This window comes from Pithys albifrons, chromosome 19, assembly GCF_047495875.1.
Source record: "Pithys albifrons albifrons isolate INPA30051 chromosome 19, PitAlb_v1, whole genome shotgun sequence".
NCBI classification, from domain to species: domain Eukaryota; kingdom Metazoa; phylum Chordata; class Aves; order Passeriformes; family Thamnophilidae; genus Pithys; species Pithys albifrons.
Genome location: NC_092476.1, coordinates 1471686 through 1494096, shown reverse-complemented (window position 1 = coordinate 1494096; position 22411 = coordinate 1471686). Strand labels below are relative to the sequence as shown.

The 22411-nt window shown below is 42.9% G+C and overlaps 1 protein-coding gene across 6 annotated transcripts in view; it reads right to left on the bottom strand.

Annotated features, from left to right (window-relative positions):
- Positions 1 to 22411, bottom strand: part of CEP112 (centrosomal protein 112) — a 185118-nt gene that overhangs the window by 113565 nt on the left and 49142 nt on the right. For all 6 annotated transcript variants that reach the window (XR_011699438.1, XM_071574015.1, XM_071574014.1 and 3 more), the window contains exons 18-19: positions 14830 to 14965; positions 11480 to 11587 (exon numbers count right to left, since the gene is read on the bottom strand). Coding sequence is in view for 5 of the 6 variants with exons in the window: in XM_071574015.1 (XP_071430116.1) it covers positions 11480 to 11587; positions 14830 to 14965 (244 nt within the window). In the remaining variant the exon portion in view is untranslated. The remainder of the gene's footprint in view (positions 1 to 11479; positions 11588 to 14829; positions 14966 to 22411) is intronic.

The window sequence follows — 22411 nt, the reverse complement described above, 5'->3', positions numbered from 1 at the left end:
AGGAAAAGGAAAGGAAAAAAAAAGGAATAAAAAAAAAAAATCTCTGTTATGGTGAATATGGTATTTTCAGCATGAGAAAGGGAGGAAAGGAGCGGACGGGAGGAGCCGCTGTGTGTGCGCCGAGAGCGCCCGGCACCTTATCTTAAAGCTGTAGCATTCAATTCTGGAATGATGTCAGCTCTTCTCCTGGTTTTCGTGGTGAAAATTCCAAGCTAAGTTAAAATAAATTTTAAAAAAGTGTGTTATTCCCAACTCCAGCTCAGCAGATCGTGGGTTTAGGAGGAATGTGTGCCAGCCAAGCTGCAGCTGGGAGCACCTTTCGGCAAACGGGGCAAGGAGAACAGATGTGATAGTCCATAGTTTAACACAACCACATTAGTTAATTACACTGAAGAGCTCATTAAGAGATGCCTGGAGCCCCCACAGGGGTGAACCCCCCAAGAGAACACACATGGGCCACACTGGGCTTGGGATCCTCACATGAAGTTCTATGCAGCGGGTTTTCTTCGCCCAAGGTTTCTCTACAGAAGTGGTTTCTTTCAGATGCTGGCAGTGTCCTTGGTGTGCCTGAGAGAACCAACTGGGGCTTCCTGAAATAACTGGAAAGGCTTTGCATGATTTATGGGGAAAATATTTAGTGTTTTTTTCATAGAACAGACCTGATTCAAAAGAAACAGTGTCAACAGGAGAGACCGTTTTCTTCAAAGATTTTCTTTTCTTAATTCCTGGGTTTTCAGTTGGTTGTGCCATGTAGGTCTGGGGAGAGACTGTTTGCTGGAGAGGAACTTTAATTATTGAGGCTTTAACTTTTTGAACAGAAAACAGGGCAGCAGCAGGGAAGGGGAGCCAGAGGGGCAGGGACAGGTCCTGCTTCTCCAACCACGCTGACCAAAGTGAAGAGTTTTATTTAACAATCTCTTCATTTACAGGATTTATATTATAGACACAATATTTTTGAATTTAAGAGGTGGAATGAGCAAAAGGGATAGGTCCTTCTGTATGCAGGAGGGATGTCCCCCAGGCCCTATGTGGTAAGTGAAAGGGTAGCACTGGGAGGGGAGGTGTTTCACAAAAGATAAATTTGTTGAAATAAAAAATCCACTTCCCCAATTCAAGCAAACTATTCCCTGTGGTGGTTCTGTTATAATTTTTTTACAAGTTTCTTGCAAGGAGCAAAGGTGGAGAGACAGGAGAGAAAAGAAAGGATGGGGATCACAGTATTTTCATCCCTCAAACACCTCCAAACCCACATTTCCTAACGAATATTAGCAAGGACTCCACATCCAGAACCAACGAAACCTGTTTTCCTGTACCAATAACATGAAGGGACTGAGCCATTCCACTGCACTGGTGAGCACTCCCTGAAGCTCCTGCTCTCCTCAGAACTGCTGCCAAACACTCAAGCTTCTCTTCCACCCCTCCCTCCCTCATTCTGGTATTGCTATTGGGTTGGTTTTATAAAGGAAAAAAATTAGTGTACAGCAACAAAAGGAAAAAGAAAATCCATGCTGCTTTTCAGCAACTACAGGACTTCATCACAGGAAGCTGCATGAAAAATATATTAATTCTTCACAAACCAGATGGATTCTGCCTTCTCTTTGAGGCAGAGAGAGCCTTTTTGAATGATATAACAAAACCACCTCCTTTAAAAATTGTATCGTGTTGAGACCTTTCTGCATGTCCCCCTTGATGCTGAGCACTTCATCAGCTGCCCCTACCATGTCTGCCCAGATGCAGGGGCTGGGTGTGCAGAGACAGGCAGTTGTGGGTCCCACACATTCCAACCAGACAGGCAACACGACCTTCACAAAGGGAATTAGGGGGGAGCTGAAAGGAAACATTCATTAAAGAGTCGTCTGTGCCCTATTACCATAATCACATCGTATTCATTGGCCCTTAGATGTTTCCTCATCTTGTCCTCCCAAAGATGAAAATCTCTTATTCCCTTCTCTGTGCATCTGTTCTGGTCCCACTAATGGCCTGGAAACAAAACCAAGCAGGACTGCCTGTCTGACCTGACACAGCCTTGCCTACCATGGACACTGTTGTTATCAAGGAACACAAGTGTTTGAAATTGTGATCTCATCTTATGTGAATTCTTCCTGGTTTAATTCTTTTCAGTGTGATAGAACCACGTTCAAGGCAACAGCCAACTGCTGATTTACTGAGCTGCCACCAGAATGACACTTTTTATTTTAAATTTAGCTTTTAATTATGCTAATAAATTTAGCTTTTATCTGAAATGTAACAGTATTTCCTTACTCTTGCAGAGAACAGAATTTTCAAAAGAAAACAAAATTCTGAGCAAAAAGCTAAAAAAGATTAATCCAAGAACTGTGACAGTCTTCTGTTATTCCCTCACATGCACACACAAGATGCTAAACAAATTTGGCAACGTGGTTCATGCCCAGGACACTGACAAGCCCAGTTGATGAATGCACTCAAATGGGAGCTGCTTTAGGACAACTTGCTAAAATAAGAGACAAACTAAAGACCCAAAGTGAAATCCTGCTGCTCTGAGCACGTCTGAAGAACAAAGATCAACAACAAACAGCACAGGAGATATTTTCAGAAGCCAAACACTTTTAATATAACCAACGTCAGCAAATACCTTTTGCAAGTCCCCAATATAGACAAGACCTTCTACTATCCAGTTTTTGCTTTTACATCACACACTAAGTTTAGGCTTTTCAATTTTAGAACAATTTCAACTTGTTCTCAAGAACAAGCAGGCCTTTGAAATTCTTTTTAGAGTCCCCAAAGGAGGGAGAGGAAATTAGTTAGCTCACTACCCCTTTGAAAAATGTAACTGCTACAATAAATATTTGACACCAGAGTATGAAAATTCATGTAAATTTATGTCTGCAATTCCAGAAATATTTTAAGTAACACCTATATAAAATACAGTTTAGCATGGCAGGATGGTTTTAAAAGCACAGTTCTGGCAAGACTGAACAGCTGGAGAAGCCACCAATACACTGCACGTGTCATGGCAAAGGACTGAGCTAAACTCACTGTGCAGGATGCCTAAAGCTCACCAATTTCCAGTATTTCTACCTTAGAAGCACTTAGGAGTTTGTAAATCAGGTGTCTCCATCAAATCCAGCCCCAAGCTGTGCCCAGGCAGCTACACCCACAAGCTGTGCCCAAAGAACAACCCCAGTAAAATCAGGCAGTTTCTGCCTCCTAAGCCTAGAAATAAATTGCATGTTTGGTGAGGATATGGGGATCACCCATCCCCACAAACACTCCTTCTCCAAGGGATCTGATCCAGCAGGAGGGATCATGCTGGGCTCTGGCTCAGCAAAACTTTGGGCAGAAAAGAGGAATCTTCACAGCAAGAGAGAGAAAACCTCAACTCTGTCACCAGAACCCCTTTGCAGCAGGTAAATTAAATGGATTTCAAATGTACACTTTTTTCTTGGTGATTTTTCTATCATTTGGAACACAAAGTACTCCCAAGAGCACATGGGACAGTGAAAAATAACCTGTGCAGAACCACACGTTACCCCTGAAGCAGCAAGAACTCGTGGGGTAATGTACACACAGAGAAAATGCATTTGACTTGATTTCATTGCAGGCTGCAATAATTTAACTGGCATGACTGTGTTTCCTGTTATACTCACACCTTTTCATCAACTACTAATAATTCCACTTCAACTGCATACTAAGGATTACAAGAAATTCTCTAAAAGAAACGAGCTGGTTTTCAGCCAAACTGCACTTTGGTTTATCCTCCCCACTATGACAATACACCCGACTGGTCTCACTTTGTACATAAAATTACAGACCTGATCTGTACATTTTGACTTACAAAGGCCTTTCAAAGTTTTAGTATTTTTAAAGTATGGGCAAGACAAACCTCCCCTCAACCCTCCTCTTTCCAATCTTCCTGGCACAAGCTAATTGTTTTTTAAGTCACGGAATCATAAAATGGTTTGGGTGGGAAGGGATCTTTAAAGCTCATTTAGTTCCAAACCCCTGCCACGGGCAGGAACACCTTCTACTAGACCAGGTTGCTCCAAGCCCTGTCCAACCTGGTCTTGGACACTCCCAGGGATGGGGAGTCCACGACTTCTCTGTCCACAGCCTCTGCCAGGGCTTCCCCACTCTTAGAGAAAAAAAATTCTTAATATCTAATCTAGATCTACCCTCCCTTCAGCTCAAGGCCATTCCTCCTTGTCTTACCCCTGTATGTGCTTGCAGAAAAATCCCTCCCCAGCCCTGCTGTAAGCCCACAATGTGTTGGAAATGAAGCTGCATCTTACCCCTGTATGTGCTTGCAGAAAAATCCCTCCCCAGCCCTCCTGTAAGCCCACAATGTGTTGGAAATGAAGCTGCATCTTACCCCTGTATGTGCTTGCAGAAAAATCCCTCCCCAGCCCTCCTGTAAGCCCACAATGTGTTGGAAATGAAGTTGCATCCCTGGGATTAAACCCCACCTGATGAAGCTCAGGAGGCGCCGGCCCCTTCCCCACCCAGCAGAGCCACCACAGACTGCAGAGAAACCTTCCTTGCAAACCAACAGACCTTGAGTCTCTGCAAATGCCTGCTTGTAGCAGGCTGTGCTACAGAATTTACTGTACATAGCCTTTGTTTAGGCATTCAGGGTTTATCCAAGGGCCTCCTTTGAACCCTGAGAAGAGGCTTCACAGCTTCGCTGGTTCTGCAGGCGCCGCTTTGTGCTCTGCAAGCGCCTCCCGCTCCCTCCTCCCCTCCAAGGTGATTCTGTTCACTACACAGGCAGCTCAGGCTTTTAACTCTGAATCACAAAGTTAGATGCCTCAAGGAGACAGTGCAAATACCCATCTGTCTGGTTAACAATTCTGTAAACAGCAGTGGTACCATGAGAACGTTTCCACCCACTCCTCACTTGGAGGTTAAATTCATCTCCTTCTCCCATTTGTGAGTTTTAGCTATAAAGTGAAAAGTTGATGTTGATTGAAGAAACTCTTCCTCAGATATCCTGCACAAAAGGCATTCATCTGTGTGCTAGGATGGTTCAAAGGAAACGTTTATGCATCCTAGATTAATTTATTAAATGAAATTTATGCAGCTTGTTGCTGATGACATGAAAAATTTAGAGCTTTTACTAACGTGCTCATTTGGCCTCCTTGCAAGAACAGACTGTATTTCAATTATCTTAGACTACAGACAGAGAGGAGGGGAACAAAGCTTTTCACAAAGACTGTCCTCATCACTAAACCAGCCTATTAAAAATGGATAGTGGATCTCTGAATACAACTGAGCAGGGAGAAACACTTGGAATGTTGGTGTGCCTGAGGAACAGCAGATTTCAAGCAGGTCTTTGTAAGGATTTTTCTCACCTGAGTGGGTGAAAGATTGGTAAAGCTGAAAACAGAAGAGGAAGAATGAGGCCAGAAGGAAAGGCAGGATGGAAGGGCAGTGACAGCAGCAATTCACTGAGACAAGGTGTGGGGACAAGGTGAGCTGAACACTCAGCTGAGGCTGGTTCTCTCTGTGTGTGTCTGAAGGCTCCGTGGGCTGGAGGAGATGACACTGTGGCTCAGGGGGCACTGCTGAGGTTTGCAGCAGCTCTGAAGGCAAAAGCAGGAGCAGGAAGAGGAGCTGAGCTAAAAGCAATTCACCAAACAATCACAACAGGACTGTAAACTCCACAGCTCCAGCAGAGGAGAAGCATTTCATCCTCCCCACCTCCCACCTTAGAGGGTGGAGTGGCCACTGTTCAACAGGAGGAAGAGCCACCTCCAGCCCACACCAACCCTCTGCCTGCCCCCTGCTCCTGATCCACAGGACTAAAGGTCATTTCTCAGCTTCAGTAACTTTACACTCCATTGCACTGGCTTTACACAGCCACTCACAACTCCTTCCATGGACAGAACTTCTCTTCCCTGAGGAGCTGCCCTTCCAAGTCCCATCCCCAAGTCACAGCAACTTCTTGGTGTCAATGCTTAATCCCTGCTTTTCACTCTAGTCTGTATTTCCCCCTCTCTCTCATGAGGTCACAGCCTTTACACCACTCCATACACAAATTCTTCTGGCTCAGTTTCCCAGAGCGAACATGGAAATTCTCTGTGAGATTCATCAGAACATTTCGCTGAACATCTGAATTAAACAATGTTTATTACCTAAACACACTTGGGTAGATCTTCAAGGGAAAAACAAAAACATACCCAGGTCAAAAATACCCTACACTTCCAGATATAAACACACCCAGGTCAGGAACACCCAACACCTCCAGCACTTCATGGAATTATCACTGCAGTTTCCAGCAAAAGCAAAACAACATCATCACAGCCTTGATCATCCAAACACTGGTGAAACCTCTTGGCACAAAGTTATACAGCTCCAAATCAGCAGGAAAGATTCCCCATCATTAAATGTTGAGCTAAACAACACTTTAGAATTATTTTAAGTAACTGAGGATGAGAGTCTGCTGGGAACCTTAATATTAAATGGCACTGCTGGCACTGAACAAGGTGTTTGTTTTTAAATATATACACTCAGGTATAAAAACAATGGTTGCAATGACAAAATTAATGTTTTACTTGAGAGAGCCTCACTCTTTTCTTTATATTAACCTCAGAGAAAGTTATAAAAGACATACAGAAAGATCTAAAGCATATTCTTCCTCTCTTCTTAACATCTGCCTCTGCTGCAGCACTTTGCTAAAATCAGAACAACTTCCCAAAGCCACCTCAGACACCTGCCCTTGCTGCTGGCAGGTGAGATCCCAGACATGCCTTTTCACCTTTCACCAGCTGACCTTGCACTTCTTTACCTGTCTCTCTTTAATCTAAAAGGCATATTTAACCTCCACCACACCTTTGTTGTGCTCCCAAGTTACAGGCATAGACTATTTACTTGTCTTCAGTGTGGTTCCAAAGTGATTTGAAATGCCCAGTAAAATATTTCTGAAGGCATCCTCTTTCTTTCCTCTTTGGCTAAACAGGACAAGGGGACAACTCTAATTATTTTTTTACAAGTTCTACAGAAGTCACAACCCAACAATAAATGCTGCAAGGAAGGATTTCCTGAGATATGAGGAGATTCTTCACCCACCATGTAACAGTTTCCCACTTTCCTATGGGAGCATGGAAAATTATTCCTCAATGGAATAAACTCAGTTAAAGATGAACCAACCCAAAAGGCTTATTTACATATTTAGGTTGGCATCTGATCTCAGAAAGCACAGCCATAACTCACCAGGTAACACCATCCTGCTGTGACAATAACTCTGCAACTGTTTCCCAGTGTGTTCTCTCCCTGTTAGGAGAACAAACTTTCCCAGACTTTGGCTCTTTTACTAATCTTGCATCTCATTCATTTCACTTTCCCTCCATTATAGCACTTCAGCAACTATTTATAGCAAAATATGGGTGGAACAGACATCACAGTGATTATTATTGGTTTGGTTTTTTTCTTTTTAAAAGGACAAGCTTAATGCTAAACTCACATTAAGTTCCCTGCAAGTGTTTTATTTGTGACAATGTATGAAAATTTGCTTGGAAGAAAGGTGAGCACATGCTGGACTCTGCTGGGAAAGGTCCCTGCACAGAGCTCTGTCCCACCACAGGCACCTTGCTGTGTCATCACCACTCCCCACCAGAGTTGTGCTCTCAGAAGGTGCTCCAGTGATGTCTATTTGAAAAAAATAAAGCCAAGTCCTTCGTTTTCCTGTCAAATTTGAGTAATTTGTGAAAAGCTTGGTGTAATGGTTTGTTGGTGGTTCTCCTGTCCTGGGTGAGATTGTTTCATAATTGTTCCCCTTCCTCGACGGTTTTAGTTGTGTTTTGTCTGATTCATTTGTTTCTTTTGGTTTAGTTTTGTGTTCATCTCAATTTTCCAGGGACTCAGTCCCCTATTCCCCTTTTCCCTTTCCCTTTCCCCTGGGGGTGGGATCCCACGTACTGTGTATACAGTGTGGTTGTAAATGTTAGAAAATATAATTTATTCTTTTTATTCAGTTCAGTTTCTTTAGAGTGCATTTCTTTTCAGTTTTTTTATTCCTTTCCTTTGCTGGGAAAGTTCTGAGAAGGGGAGGGAGAGCCAGTCCAAGGTTGGCAACAGCCAGGCCAAACCTGCTACACTTGGGCATGAGCTCTTTCCAACACCAAAGTGCTCTCAGCAGAAACTCTTCCCAGGCATTCAGAGCTAAAGTGAGGATGTAATTAGAAAGTAGGGGGGAAAAAAATGGAAAAAAAAAAAGAATAAAGGGAGGGGGTGCAAAAAAGCAAACAACCTTTTTTTTCCTGTGCTGCCAGTGCCATAAAGGCTGACTGTAAATCCTGCAGCCCTTTCAAAGGCAGGAAAGGCTGAGGCCTTCACTGTGGTGTCCACTGGCTTTGAAGTGCCGAGAGCAGCTGCTCCCAGCAGATAGGAACTCTGGTGCTGCTGGAGTTATTTTTTTCTTCAAAATACACTTTCAAATCTAACAGCTGCAAGTAGAACAAAGTTGAGCTGAAGTGTATTTAAAGAAAAAAAAAAAAGCCACCAGTTTCTCTCGAGGAGTGTTCTCAGTGGATACTTCAAAAGCAAGTGGAGCTGAATCAGATGGAGCTGGAACCAGGAGTGACGTGTGAGAGCTGAAACCAAGATCCAAAAGTTCTCTTTGTTCATGGATTTCAATGCATTTGAAAAGTTAACAAAACATTGCCTGCCATGGTTTTGTGTGGCTTTGCCCCAGTTCTTTTTCAAGCAAAATAAATAAATATCAATATATATCAGGTTGGTTGTTGTTATAAATATCAGCCAACTATCAATATATAACATATCAGGAAGTCTAATCTGCAGGCAGAGCAATGTCTCAGCCTCACAACCACCATGTCCACAGCAGCAATCTCCTGGGAATCAATATTAAAGGAAATCCCTGGGAAGCACAGGCAGCCCTTCATACCCAGCAGGGAGGTGAAGCCACAGCTCCCAAGGCCCTGCATTGCCAGAGTGTTTCTGAGTAACACATCAGTTCATTTGGTTCTGCAGCTCCAATTTGATTAAATTTCTGGGCAGGTGGAGTGCCCAGTGTGCCTTCAGCACTCCCTTTGCCTCTCACTCTGCCAACCCATGCAAAATGGAGCTGAAGGTCAATTTTCCCTCCCTTTGTGTGCAAATCCCATTTGACAATTAGATTCAGACACTTGGGCAGAATAACTCAAAGCAATTACTACATTTCTCAGGTAGCCACAATACCCAGGATTTTGGCTGGATGGCATTTCCAACTGCAGGTCTGCAAGAGCCCTGGCAAAATGTATCCCCAACTCCAATTTACTGCTGTATTTAAACAGGTTCAATCTATTCCTCCCCAAGTGACAACCAAAGAAATATGCAGTAAAGCAAGGCAAGGGAAAGTCTGCTTTTGAAATGGTTTAGGAGCTCTGAAGCACAAACAGAGGGTAATACAGAGAAAGAGAAGTTGGAAGTACTGAAAGGAAATTTTCAAAGTGAAAGGACTGAGCTCATCCTGCTCCATGGTGGGGCTGAAGGGCCTTTGTACTGCAGAAAGGACCAGACAAAAAGAATGTCATTTCCAGTGATAACCCACTGAAATCTGCAGGAAGGGTCACATATTTTTCATGCTCACAAGTTTTCAAAGAACATTCCAGATGAAGTATAAAGAGAAACAAATTTTTAAAGAGGGGCATAAACAGGATTCCAATGAAAATTCTTCTGAGGCTCTCACTGTTTAGTGCTGAAACCCTTTCCTTGGGTTCCAGTGATGTCTCATAAAGCCTCTTCTTTCTTACAGTAAGAGCAGCTATCCCAAATAAAATAAAAGGGAAGCAGCAAACATCTCCTCCTAGGGAAAAATGCCTTTGCTGATGTTTACCACAATATCAACAATGTTAGAGAACAGCAATGCAAAAAGAGTCACCAAAACCACCTCAACTCTCACATTAATTTCTTGGGGTTTGGGTTTTTTGATCCACTCTCCAGAAGGTGTGAATATAACAGGCATGAGGATCTAAGAAAACACATAAAACCAAACCATGACAATAGAAGACATCATCATTTGCCTTTAGTGTGCAAACCCAGAGGAGTTTTTGCAGAAAATTTTACCTATGGCTTGGTAGATCTTACCATGGATAAAAAGGGAAAAAATTACCATTTGTAGGTAGGAACAGGCTTGTCCTAACTCCTGATACAAAGCAGATTAGTTCCTAAGCCTGGGAACTAAACCTTTGAATAAATGCTGACTTTGGACTTTAAAGATGTACCACAAATTGTGAGAACTGTAAAGAAAAGAGTGAGCCAACTATACCATGTAAAATGATGTGAAAATAAGAGTCAAAAAAAAATTCCACCTCAAGGCAGACACTCAACTGACCCCAACACTTCCCATCAAACTCCCTCACCTTTACTGCCAGCATGAAACAAACCCCCAGGATCTCTCTATGCTCAGCTATTTCTGAACTACTAAACACAGGAATCACAAAGAACAGCCCCCAGGTAAGCTGAACACCTGGAGATGCACCTCAGCACTCCAGAGGCAAAGGTCAGCTGCAAACCCAAGTGGTGACGTTACAATTTGAGTGAGGACGAGGAAAATCCTTTGATCTGACCCAACAAAGCCCCTTCTAACAAAACACACTATTGTTCCTCCTGGGCACAGGAGAAGGTCTCTCCCAACACCCACCAAACTCATCTTGTGCCTTCATTCCTTGAAAAAGCCCCTTCCAGATGGACCAGAGCAGGTGTCCTACCAAAGTCAACTGCAGTGGTTCATCCCCTTATTACAGCACAGAGGATCAACAGGAATAAACAGGAATAAACCCACGATTCCCTGGTGGAAATGTAAATATACCCACACAAAAACATCAATAGGAGAGAACTTTAAACTTGTGGATTAACCACATAATTTCTACAAAAAACTCAAAAAAGCCTTTCAGTCCTTTCACAAGTGTTACCAAGAGAGGCCACTCCAGTTTCATGGCCAAGTCCCACCTTCCACCAGCTCTGATGGGCTGTGCAGCTCTCAAACCTCTCCCATGCCATCATTTGTCTTCTTCTACTTCTGTTTTTCCCTTTACACTTCACAACATCACTAAACTCAACTTTCTTGTCCCCACCCAAATGTTTCCTGGACATTCCCCAACCCTGAAATTACATCACAACAAAGAAAATCGCTCTCAGTGGGCCAAAAGAAGCATTTGGGTGAACACTCCCCACGTGAAACAGGATAAAAAGAATAAACTGCTGGTTCTTGACCAGAAGGAAAACAGATGATGCATTAAATAATTTAATCTGGTGATTATGAAAAGAGGTGTTGCCACCTGTAAGCCTGGGAAACAATTTGAAAGAGCTGGAGGTACAAAGGACTGCAAAGAGGAAACCAAAATATTTTCTGAGTAGGTTCTTCCTCCTCCATCCCCCATCAAATAAACTGCATATGTATAAATTTATTTGTCTTTATAGGACAGAAACACACAGTGAGAATTAACTTACAACTGCAGGAAGGGGTGTCCCTCCTCCCCTCCACCTGCAGGAGCAAAGAACTGACCTGTTGTTCATATCTTTTCTTGATCTCTTCCAACTGCCTGGAGAATTCCTGGGATTGCTTTTCCCGGAGCAATTTTGATCTGCTTAGATCAGCTTCAACCTCTGCCATCTACATGGTAAAAGAAAGGGAATATTTAATTTGAAGAAAGAAAAAAGGGCATAGCTTGAAATGTTCTGACATTTCTACAGTTGTTTGTAAACCATCAAAGAGGTGAATATCACTTGTTGGGAATGGCAACACCACCATCTGTATGTAGTGAAAATGAATATTCAGGCACTGCAGGATTATTAGTCACCCAAGGACAGAGTGATCACCTCTGTCATGCCACTCCCTGATTACAGAACTCTTGGCTCAGGTTTTCACTCAACAGTTGTGAACACCCCATCAAAATTAAGTGAATATTTTTTTCTAGGCCTATTTAAGACTCAAATATATTTCACTCAAAAATCCACTGCCTGTGGAAATTCAAGGGAAATCACGTGTGAGTCAGTGCATCAACTGCACACTTAAAGGGAGTTTACATTAAATCAGAAAATAACTTAAAAGAGAATTATTTGGCTGCAAGAGAAGCTCTCTGAAGATAGTCATCACCTATGAATAATGAGTGCCACAGATTCCAGCACACAGCATCAAGGAAGCAATTTCACAACTCAATTAACAAAGGCTTTTGTATCAAAAGCCCAACTGTTGGCTGTACATTAGGCAAGTTTCCAGGGGAATGTATATATATATATTAAAACCCCCTGTACTACAGTGCATACTCATCAGTTATTTTTCCATCTAAACCCCAAGACAAGAGTGAATAAACCCTCTCCCTACAAACTGTCTCCCTAAAAAAGAGAAGGGAGTGGGGTCTGCCACCAGCCCATCTGCTACCCAGAAAGCAGAAACACATGAATTCCTGGAGAACAAGCCAAACTCCTGCTTGGCCTAAGGGAGTGCTCAGCCTTCAACAGATGTCTGTGCCAACTGGCCTGGACATCACTCCCCAGCCAGGAAAAAGGAGGAGAAAAGAAAGTTCTTGGAGCAGGAAAAGCATTTTTTGGGAAAGTACTTCAACAACAGAGGAAGGTGCAGGCCTAGGAGCTGTTGGCCAAATAGAAAGCAGTAAAATAGAAGAGCAAGGAAGCAGCTCTGGGACCTCACTGTACTGTCTGCCATTAAGGAAAGGGACTTCAATGAATGTTTTATGAATAATTTCTGCCCTCTCCAAACTTACTCCAATTGTACATCCATGGCCATATTTGACTGAGGTTAATAAAACCAGCAAAATAACAGATCTTCTTATTGCATTGAAGGATTTTTTGTCTTTAACAGAATGAAAACATACTAAAATGTTGAAATAGTAAAAACATGTGCAAAGATTCTTAAAATGTTCTGGCTTTACTCATTAGGTCACATTATTCACATATTTCCTGCAAGTGCAGTGAAGGCTCCTGATCCTCATTTGTCAAACCCAGGAACCCCCAGATCTAAAGTATCACAACATAATCTATGTAGTGTTCCCCTTTTGTTAGTTATTATTGGAAAAAAAAGGCAGATCCTGCAGTTAAAACCCACCACTCAGCCATCACTGGGCATCAGGTGACTCTTAACAATCACAAGCTTGACAAAATAGGAAGCAGATGGCAAAAAAAACATCACAGAGCCAAACTAATGAATCAAATATTGATTACAAGAACTGAAAATGCCAGAGCCCATCCTATTCATCTCCATAATTAACTCCACCACACCCCAAAAGTGGCTTTAGAAGCCCAGCATTTCTAATGCAGTTAAAGTACAGTGTTGCTATAGATACTGCAGTTGTTGTTCTCTAAGTGTCACATCCCACCTAACCACAAAACAGAGAATTTTCCAGCACGTTCCAGTGTACCAGGTGATTTATCTAAACTGAATGTGGATGCAGAATAAAGGGAAAGGCCAAAGGTATGAAGAGAGCTACAGCTTTGATGTATTTCCTTGGCCCTTGGCTCCTGTAGAACAGCACTACTCAATTGTACAATATCATTGACTATTTCCAGATTTCAGCAGGCAAGCAGGGACAGAGTAAACCTGTGGCTGTTTCATGGAGCACAGCAAAATTTGGCTCCAAAGTTTCCCAGAACATGGCAATATTCTAAAGGAAACTCACTGTCATTTTAAAATTACAATTGATTAAGTTTTCCAAATTCTTTTGCACTTTCTTTTGGTTCTGGACTGCTTTTGTTTTCTAGAGGTCTTTTAAGTGAATTAAACTATTATTAGTCTTTCTAGAATTAGATTACACCCCTCCTGGAGCAGAATTAGGATATTACTTTAAGTCATCATGCAGAAGTTGCAGGAGAGTTGCATAGCACAGAAAAAGTCAGATTTAAATTGCAGGATTAGTTGTATTGCCCTCCTGGGTCCAGTTTGCTGAACCCATCTTGCTTTTACAAGTTTGTTCTTGCTTTTTTAATTTCCAAATTTTATTATTTGCTGTCCACACTGGTCTTAAAAACACCAGCAATGAAGATTTTCATAAAAGCAGCTTCAGGAGGACAACAAACAGAGAATTTCCTCAGTTCCAGGGTGGCACCCTGAGCAATGCAGTGCAGTGCCAGCCTGCAGCAGCGAGGCTGGTTCCGTGGGTGAGGCAGAACAGAGCCCATGGGCAGGCACGATCACACCTGCAGTTCTCTTTGGAGATCTCATCACATGAGGGAGTTGGGAAAATATCCCTTTTCTCCCTTTCCATTTGATCACCTGTTGCTTGCTCCTTATTTCGCCCCTTGATGGGAAATATCCCCTTTCTCCCCTTCCTTTTGATCACCTGTCGCTCGCTCCTTATTTCACCCCTTGGGCTGGTTGTGGAGTTCCAGGGAGGAGGATTTAACCCCTGTGTGCTCCATAAGAAATCTTGTCACTCAAATTCCACAAATTACGCAAAGCCCCTGATTTTTAGGGACAGAAAAGCGGATTTTTCCATCCTGTGCACGTGACTTCAGCAGCCCCAGCGGCCCTGCCCTTGCTTGGGCTCAATGTGATTACAGGAGCTCGTTAACGGGAGACAGAGGCGTCGGAAAAGAGGAGGAAGAGCCACACAAACGCCGTCCCACAGGGTGTACAAACCAACACTTTCTACTCTGACTCCTGCCAAATGCCTAATCAGTATCACAACCGCAGATATCTTTGTCACAACGACAATTGTGGCTTTGTTAGAGATGAAACAGCCGCCAGCATCCCTTTCTGCCTCGCCGGCAAAGGCGCTCCATTGTGCTGGGGTTTGATGTGGCACTCCCGAGCGGAGCGTGTCTCTGGCATTAGAAGATCAGAACCCGCTCTCCCACTGTGCCAGAGTCGCAGAAAGGCTGCCATTGTGACCTCCTCACCCGCTGCTTCATTTCGGCGGAGTCTTTCTCCGAGTTCAGCTCCACCTGCCGCTTAAACTCCTCCAGGGCAGCGCCTGCCTGCTGCGCCTGCAGCCTCTGTAGCTCCGTCAGCCGCCGCAGCTGCTCCTCCTTCTCCCTGCAAAGGCACAGAGAGCGCAGAGTTCAAGTAGCAAATGAAAGAACGAGTGTGCTGGTGTAAAAGAGAGCCCTTTAACCCCAGAGCAGTTGAAAATAGTAGTGAGATTCCAATTTCCTGTCCCAGCTCCTGCCCAACTTCCCTTGGCAGGGCTTTGAAGGAGGGAATGGAAGGCCCGAGTTATTTTCGCTTGCTCTGGTTGAGTTCCACAACAACACCTCACCTGCACAGTCCATGTTGGCTTCAGTGCTTCACTATCTGCTGGAGAATCCCCTTCTTTTAACCTTTAAATGTCACAGATACGAACACGCTGGAGAATCACAGAATCCCAGACTGTTCAGAGGTGGAAGGGACCCACAAGGATCAGCGAGTCCAACTCTGAAGTCAATGGCCCACACAGGGGATTGAACCCATGACCTTGGCATTGCTGCAACCAAGTTTTATCCAACTGAGCTACTCTAATTTCATCAACAAAATTTCCTCATAGTAACATTATATAATTAATAATAAATTATATTTAATTAAATTATATTTAACCACCCCAACATCTAAACAAACTCCTTTTGCCATGATCACCTTCTCACATCCAATACCTAAACAAACTCCTTTTGCCATGATCACCTTCTCACATCCAATATCTAAATAAATTCCTTTCAGCATGATCACCTTCTCACATCCAATACCTAAACAAACTCCTTTTGCCATGACCACCTTCTCACATCCAATACCTAAACAAACTCCTTTTAGCATGATCACCTTCTCACATCCAGTATCTAAATAAATTCCTTTCAGCATGATCATCTTCTCACATTCAAAAAAAAACCAAAAACCCAAATTAAAAAGTTCTCCCAGTGCCATCTTTGCTCAGACAAAGTGCAGGATTATTCTCTGCTTGTCAAATCTCCAAATGCAAAGCAGGGGAATGGTGACATCTGGTACTTTCTTAATCTATTAGAAAGCCATAATTCTGTAATACCTATTCAGCCTCTTCAGATGTTAAATCTCTATGCAAAGATATTTAATAGGAACAGTCTACACTATCTGACATATTAAACCCCACACATCTATAGAAATCAGGCTGGGTTTTTTCAGACGTGATGGTTTATCAAAAGTAATGCATCTATAAATACTTTTTATATTTATAGACACATGAACAAAACAGAGACAACCACCATATTGACACAACACAGACAATAATTCTGGTAACTTGTAAATATTCATGAAATTATGATGGGATTCCCCAAATAGGAAGCAACCAGGCAGTGTTTATAACTTCCTGTGCCAGGTTTCTCCTGCCCCAGGGCAGCAGAGGAGCCCGAGCTGGGGTGAAGCCACTGGAAACACGGTGGTGGCATCGCTGGACAACACTGGCTCCACCACCCAGGGTTGGACCAGGGGACACACCAGAGAGACCTGGGGCTGACTTGTCCATTTCACAGCCACACCTCACCATAAATCTCCCATTTTGACAGAAATGATTTCCACAGAAAACAAAGAAGCTGACAGAGAAGAGAGGAAAAGCCCAGCCCTGTCCCCCCAGTGTGTCACCTCACCAGCACTGGGGGAGCCTCTCCACTCCAGCACTGGGGGAGCCCTTTGGGAAGGTCAGGAAGCTGCCAAGCCCAAAGTTACAGTATTCACATCCTCTTCTGTGGTTTGCAGACCAGACTTTGACAATGGGAGTAAAGAACATAATCCTACATCTTCACAGAGGAGGAGAGCAGGAGAATTCCATTAGCAAAGAGATCAAAGACGTGCCACAAATCCTGAGTCAGTGGATTACTGTTTATTTTTATAGTTTTTTTCATAATGCATATTTTAAAGAAAAATAAATTATTTTAGTACCTTCCAGCTGATGGAATAACAGATATTGGGAGACTTCTCTTTTCCTTACAGGAAAAGGAAACTGCCTTTCTTACCCAACAGAAAAGAAGAAAACAAAACAACATCCTGTATCACATTTTTGGTGATAATTGTTTACAGATTTTGTGTTTGTGTTCATAGAGCACCTGTGCAAATTTGCTAGAAAGCATCCCTCACACCTACACAGCCTCAGCAACTCCATTTCCTGCACCCCTTGGCAGGGGGGGCATATCTGTCTATTAATCTAAGGTCCCATATTCTCCATTCATTAATGAGACATTAAAAATGGCACAGCAAAAAACAACACTACCAAAATCAATTTTTTTCCCCATCTAAATTCAAGTGGCAAAAAGACCATTTAGGATTTAAATTTCTACCACAGAGGATCCAAAAGATCAAAAATTCAGGCACCAAACCCTCACACCATTTCTCAGAATGGGCACATCAATGATGCCTCCAGAGTTTAAAGTGGTATGAACTGAAGTGCTGAGTTCACATCCACACTGCCAAGTGTCACAAGACAGTTTTGGTCCAGTCAGATGGAAAAACAACAAATCTAAACAAGATGTCTGTCCTCGTGCTCTTGGTGAGGCTCCAAATTTATGCATCTCCTTCCTTAGGAAGATATTATTATTATTTTGAAATACTACGATGCAAACTTGGAGGAATCTGATTTTATGCACCTTCCTTTCTTTAAAGGACTTAATCCCATGAATAAATGCAACACCTCATTATAACTAGGAATAAAACTTGGTTTTTAAGGATGTGGGAGCCAGTGCTCCCTACTTTTTGTGCAGTTCAGATTTGTACAGAAGCTTAGAAAACCTGTACAACAATGGCCCTGGGTGCACAGATGCAAGAAAAGCTTCACTTTTTTTCCCAAGACACTGAGCAATGTGCCTTGCATGAAGCATTAAAATATTCACTTTGAAGATTATTTTTTCTCAGTTGGACTAGTTGTGGGGCCCAATACAACACAATTACATCACTTAAATCCCCTAAAGCTGAGCCGGCTTGAATGTAAAAACAGGGTGAATTTACTCTTTGGCCCCAATTTAAAAAGCAGCAAATTCCTTTTGTTTCAGTCCATAAAGGAGACAGCAATGGAATTAGGAACCTTACACAGCACAAACCATCTCAGGGAAAGTTGACTGTGAAGCCCAGAATTCCAGTTTCACAAGGCAGCACTCTGAAATGCACTGATAAATGGGAAATACAAACATCTTACACACTCCCTCTTCATGCCTAATCAGAAATGTTTGCCTTGCTTTGGGAAATGCTTTCCAAGAGGGAACAGCAACCAGAGGGAGACACTCCAGCACTGCCAGTCACAGGGCAATGCAGGGAGTCACAGGGGAGCTTAATCCAACCTGGGATGTGGCAGCCACTGCTGGATGAACCAACAGGTTACTTTTAGGGCTCCCACCACTCCCTGGACCAAGGCAAGGGCTCACCAAGAGCACACCAGAGCAGGAGATGTGCCTGGCTGGGTCTCAGCCCCTCCAATAAATCAAATTACAAACCTTTAGCCATGAAGTGTAAGCACACAGATGTGCAGAATGTGTATGTCCATGGGCACATGGACAGTGAGTTGACACCCCTTGAGCAAACCCACACCCAACCTCCCTGTGTGTAGCTTGGAGAGCTTTGCAGTGACACAGAAAATAAAAACAGACTATGAAACTCCTGATGTTTTCTTATAAAATTATACCAGGCTTGAATTCTCAAACATGCAAATCCTTTGCCAGGTTTTCCAAACCTGCTGGCAGCACAGACCATCACATCCCAGAGCAAGGAATTTCAATGGCAAGGATGTGTTTTGCCACTGAATAATCCTGAAACTCAGATTCTGATGGACTCCACAAGAGGGACAGGCTCCATCTCCTGTCTAAGTCTCAAACAGGTTATTGTGACCCTGGATTTATGTCTGTGATAAACACAAGTCTCAGAATATCTCAAGCTGGAAGGGTCCCAGAAGGATCATTGAGGCCAAGTCCCTGCTCCTCACAGGATGACTTAAAACTAAATCCCAGGGCTAAGAGCAGGCTGAGGGGTGGGCAAAGCAGCCAAGGCTGAGCCTTCAGCCCTTCTGCTGAGGCTGAGATCCTGCTGGGCCAGGCCAGACCCTGCTGCCACTGCCCTGGGGATCCCACCTCACACACATGCACCAATCCATGGATTTAGAGTTGCTGTACTCACTCAAGTCTTGGCCCATTCCTTCCTCTCTTTCATAAATATTGACACTTCAGAGGGAAGTTGCTTTGCTACCCAAATTCCAAATTATTCACTAGCTGGGAGGCAGCTGAAGGAGAATATTGCTGAGGGTTTTTTCTAAACAGCTTTTGTTTTTATTTAATGACACAAGAAATTAAAAAATTGACTCTTTTACTAATCTGTATTGAAACAAAAGCAGTTATCACCACTTATATAGACCATTTAGATTTAAAAAACCACTTTTCTAAAGGAGAGCAGAATTTCTTAGAGAACACACAGCAAACTGCGTAGCTAAAAATAAAACCTGCACCAAAACATACCCAAACTTTTCATGCAGAAGCAAAATTCAGAAGTTTCACTTTAATATTTTCTGTTATAAACTACAGAGTCAAGGATCCATCCAGTATATTTGTATAGGGAATATAAGCTGAGCCACAATCCTGCTCCTGATCCCAGAGGTGCCACAGCACCAGCAGGACTCTGCACAATTACAGCACTTAAATCAATTTATCCCCAAATGCCAGATCCATGTGCCACAACCACTACAAACCACTCCACACAACAGCCCCTCTGATTTGACTTCTAGAACACCAACTCTTTCAACTCCATAAATAATGGCTTAAGGCCTGAAGTGCCACAGAGCTGTAAAGGAAGGGGTCACTGGTCAGTTTATTGTAACAAAAACGCTTCAGTAGTAGCAGAAAATCTCTGAAATACACAAAAAACCCACTTTATTTTTTCTGCACTGCTGGTGTTGACAAACAGTGCTGGTGAAATCCCAGCTCTGGGCCTGAGTGCAGCTCACCCAGCCAGGGCTGGGGCATCCTTGGTGCCCAGGGTGGCACTGCCAAGGGCAGGAGCAGCAAGGGCTGTCCCAGCACAGCAGCCCAACATCTGGAATGTTTGCAGAACAGTTCCTGGTGCTGCAGGGAGGAAGAGAGACAGTGGGAAGTCATTGGAGCAGAATGATAACTAAACCAAAGCCAGATCAAAGCAGAGAAGAAGAAAGACTGAAATGTGAAGCTGAAATATTTATTGCCTTCAAAACATCATCCCTATCCTGTCCCTGGGCACTTCAATATTTCCAAGTTGTTAGAAAGCTTTCTAACTTGTTTCAGCATTTCAAAGAAATACAGCCAAAAATATAAAGCCAAGAATAATTTTATCATTCATTCCCTGATTTTAAGAATAAGATGAGCTTATCTTTATGAGAAAAAGCATGAATCCACTTATAAAGTGCCTACAGTTTGCATAATCTGAGATGTTAACAACAGAAATTTGGTCTGCATTCCTTAAGTGACCTATAACAAAGAATATTTACACTATAATTATTATTTTAAACTATATACTTATGCTTGAAATAAATCAGGGGATAACATTAACAACTAAACCATTACTTAAAGCCATTAATTAATTTAGAGTAAGGAACACTCCATGTGTGTAGCATCACACTGAAACAAGAAGAACAATGCACTGCATTCAAAATTAATGGCTCACAAATTAACCAGACGTTGCTTAAAACACACTAATAATTATTCTGCCTATTTCTCACTATAATAATGACAGGGTGCTGTTGTGTTGGGTGCTGTGCAAACAGCAACTGTGGAATGATGAATGAGATGTGAGTTCAAAGGCTGGAAAAGAGTTGGAAATGTGGTGGAAATGGAAACATTCTGATTTTGCTCAGTGCTGCAGAAACTGCCTCCCAGATTCAGATCCACCCGAGAGGCTCAGCCATCCAGGGAGGGGGATTAGGACAGAGATTAATGGTCATGGCTTTGCCATGCTGAGACAGCAGCTAAAGCTCAACAAGAGCAGCAGGGAGGGAGGAATTAGAGAGACAGGTGGAGATAATGGCTTAGAGAAAACCAGACAGGGCTGTAATTAAAAGGTGGGCCAGAAAGGCAGCAAGAGCCAGGAAAGAGATTCAGGAGACACACCCAGAAGGGTGCAAAGAAGGAAAGATGGGGATGAGAGAGCAGCACTGAGGCACAGGGGGCTGGGGGAGAATAAAATACACCAGCTGAAGGGCACACTCTGTGAGACATCACCAGGCAGAGCAGAAGAGCCAGGCAAGGAGAATCACCTCACACCAGCAAAGCAGAGCCCAAGCTGTGTGAGCAGGGCCAGAGCCAAGAGTGCTTGGCCAACCAAAGACACGGAGATGAAAAACCAGCATCAAGCCTGGCAAGGAGCTACAAGGACACAGAACTCATCCTGCCATTCCACTTGCTTAAGGTAACTATTTTTATGGCTAAAATAAATGTACTGTTGTAGTTTATGATTCAGAGTAATAACATTATCCCTGTTGTACCAGAAATTACAGGTATTAATTCTGAGGGATGATGAGTGTCCACTCAGCTCATTGGTTTCCAGGCTGGTATGGTGGGCATGGATTTTCACAACTTTCATTACAAGTAATGTCTGAATTAGTAACTTCAAGTCCTCTATGAAGGTTGATTGTGTTGTTGATGAAACTGAAGGAAAGTTGCACAAAGTACATTAAAAAATGAAAGCAAAACTAAGATTATCAAGTGACATTGAAGTGGAGCCACCACAATCAACAAGGAACAGCTTTTTCTTGTAGACAGCTTTTAAGTGACCCAAAAAGGTGCCAGCCTGAACCATTTCATGCTTTTTAACAATCAGTAATTGAGTTTAATCTTCTGTAAGACTTTCTTTAGGCAACTGAAGGCTTTTCTCATTTCAACAATGTTTTGGGTCCTATAATCTTGAAATAGAATGCACTGAATCTGAAAAATATGATCTGCAAACAGCTGATTTCAAAGGGAATAATAAGGGAATAACTCTGACAATTGTGTTAATTATTTGTATAAACAATCAGCAAATGCAATAGCAATAACCCTTAATTAATTAATTATTAGAATAGCAATTACAGCAAGTAATGAAGTGCTGCAGCACCACAGCAAGGAGGCAACACCTCTCATTTCATGCAGTTTCCCATCACACTGAACCACTTTCCTCGTTGTGATCACCAGAAAGGTGTCACATGGCACCTCTAGAACCATCTGGAGGGACAGGACAGTCCCAGAGCCACCAGTTAAAAACCAGCTCTTCCATTGTTTTGGTACAACTGGAGTTTCCCTTCCAAAACATATTTCATGGTCTCCAGAGAAAGAGGGGCAAGAAACTGGGAGGCTGTAAAGAGTTAACAGAACCTTTAATTTTTGCTTTTAAGTGAGGCTGTTCAATAAAGCCCCCCCATTTTTGGGTGGCCCCCAGAGCAAGGCTTTGCTGGGGCTCCAGGAATGTTTACAATATGCTGGAAACTTTGCCTGCCTCGGCTCTAAAAGGTTGCAGATGCTCAGGGCACCAAGTGGAGAACAGCTGGGCTGGTTTTCCACTGCT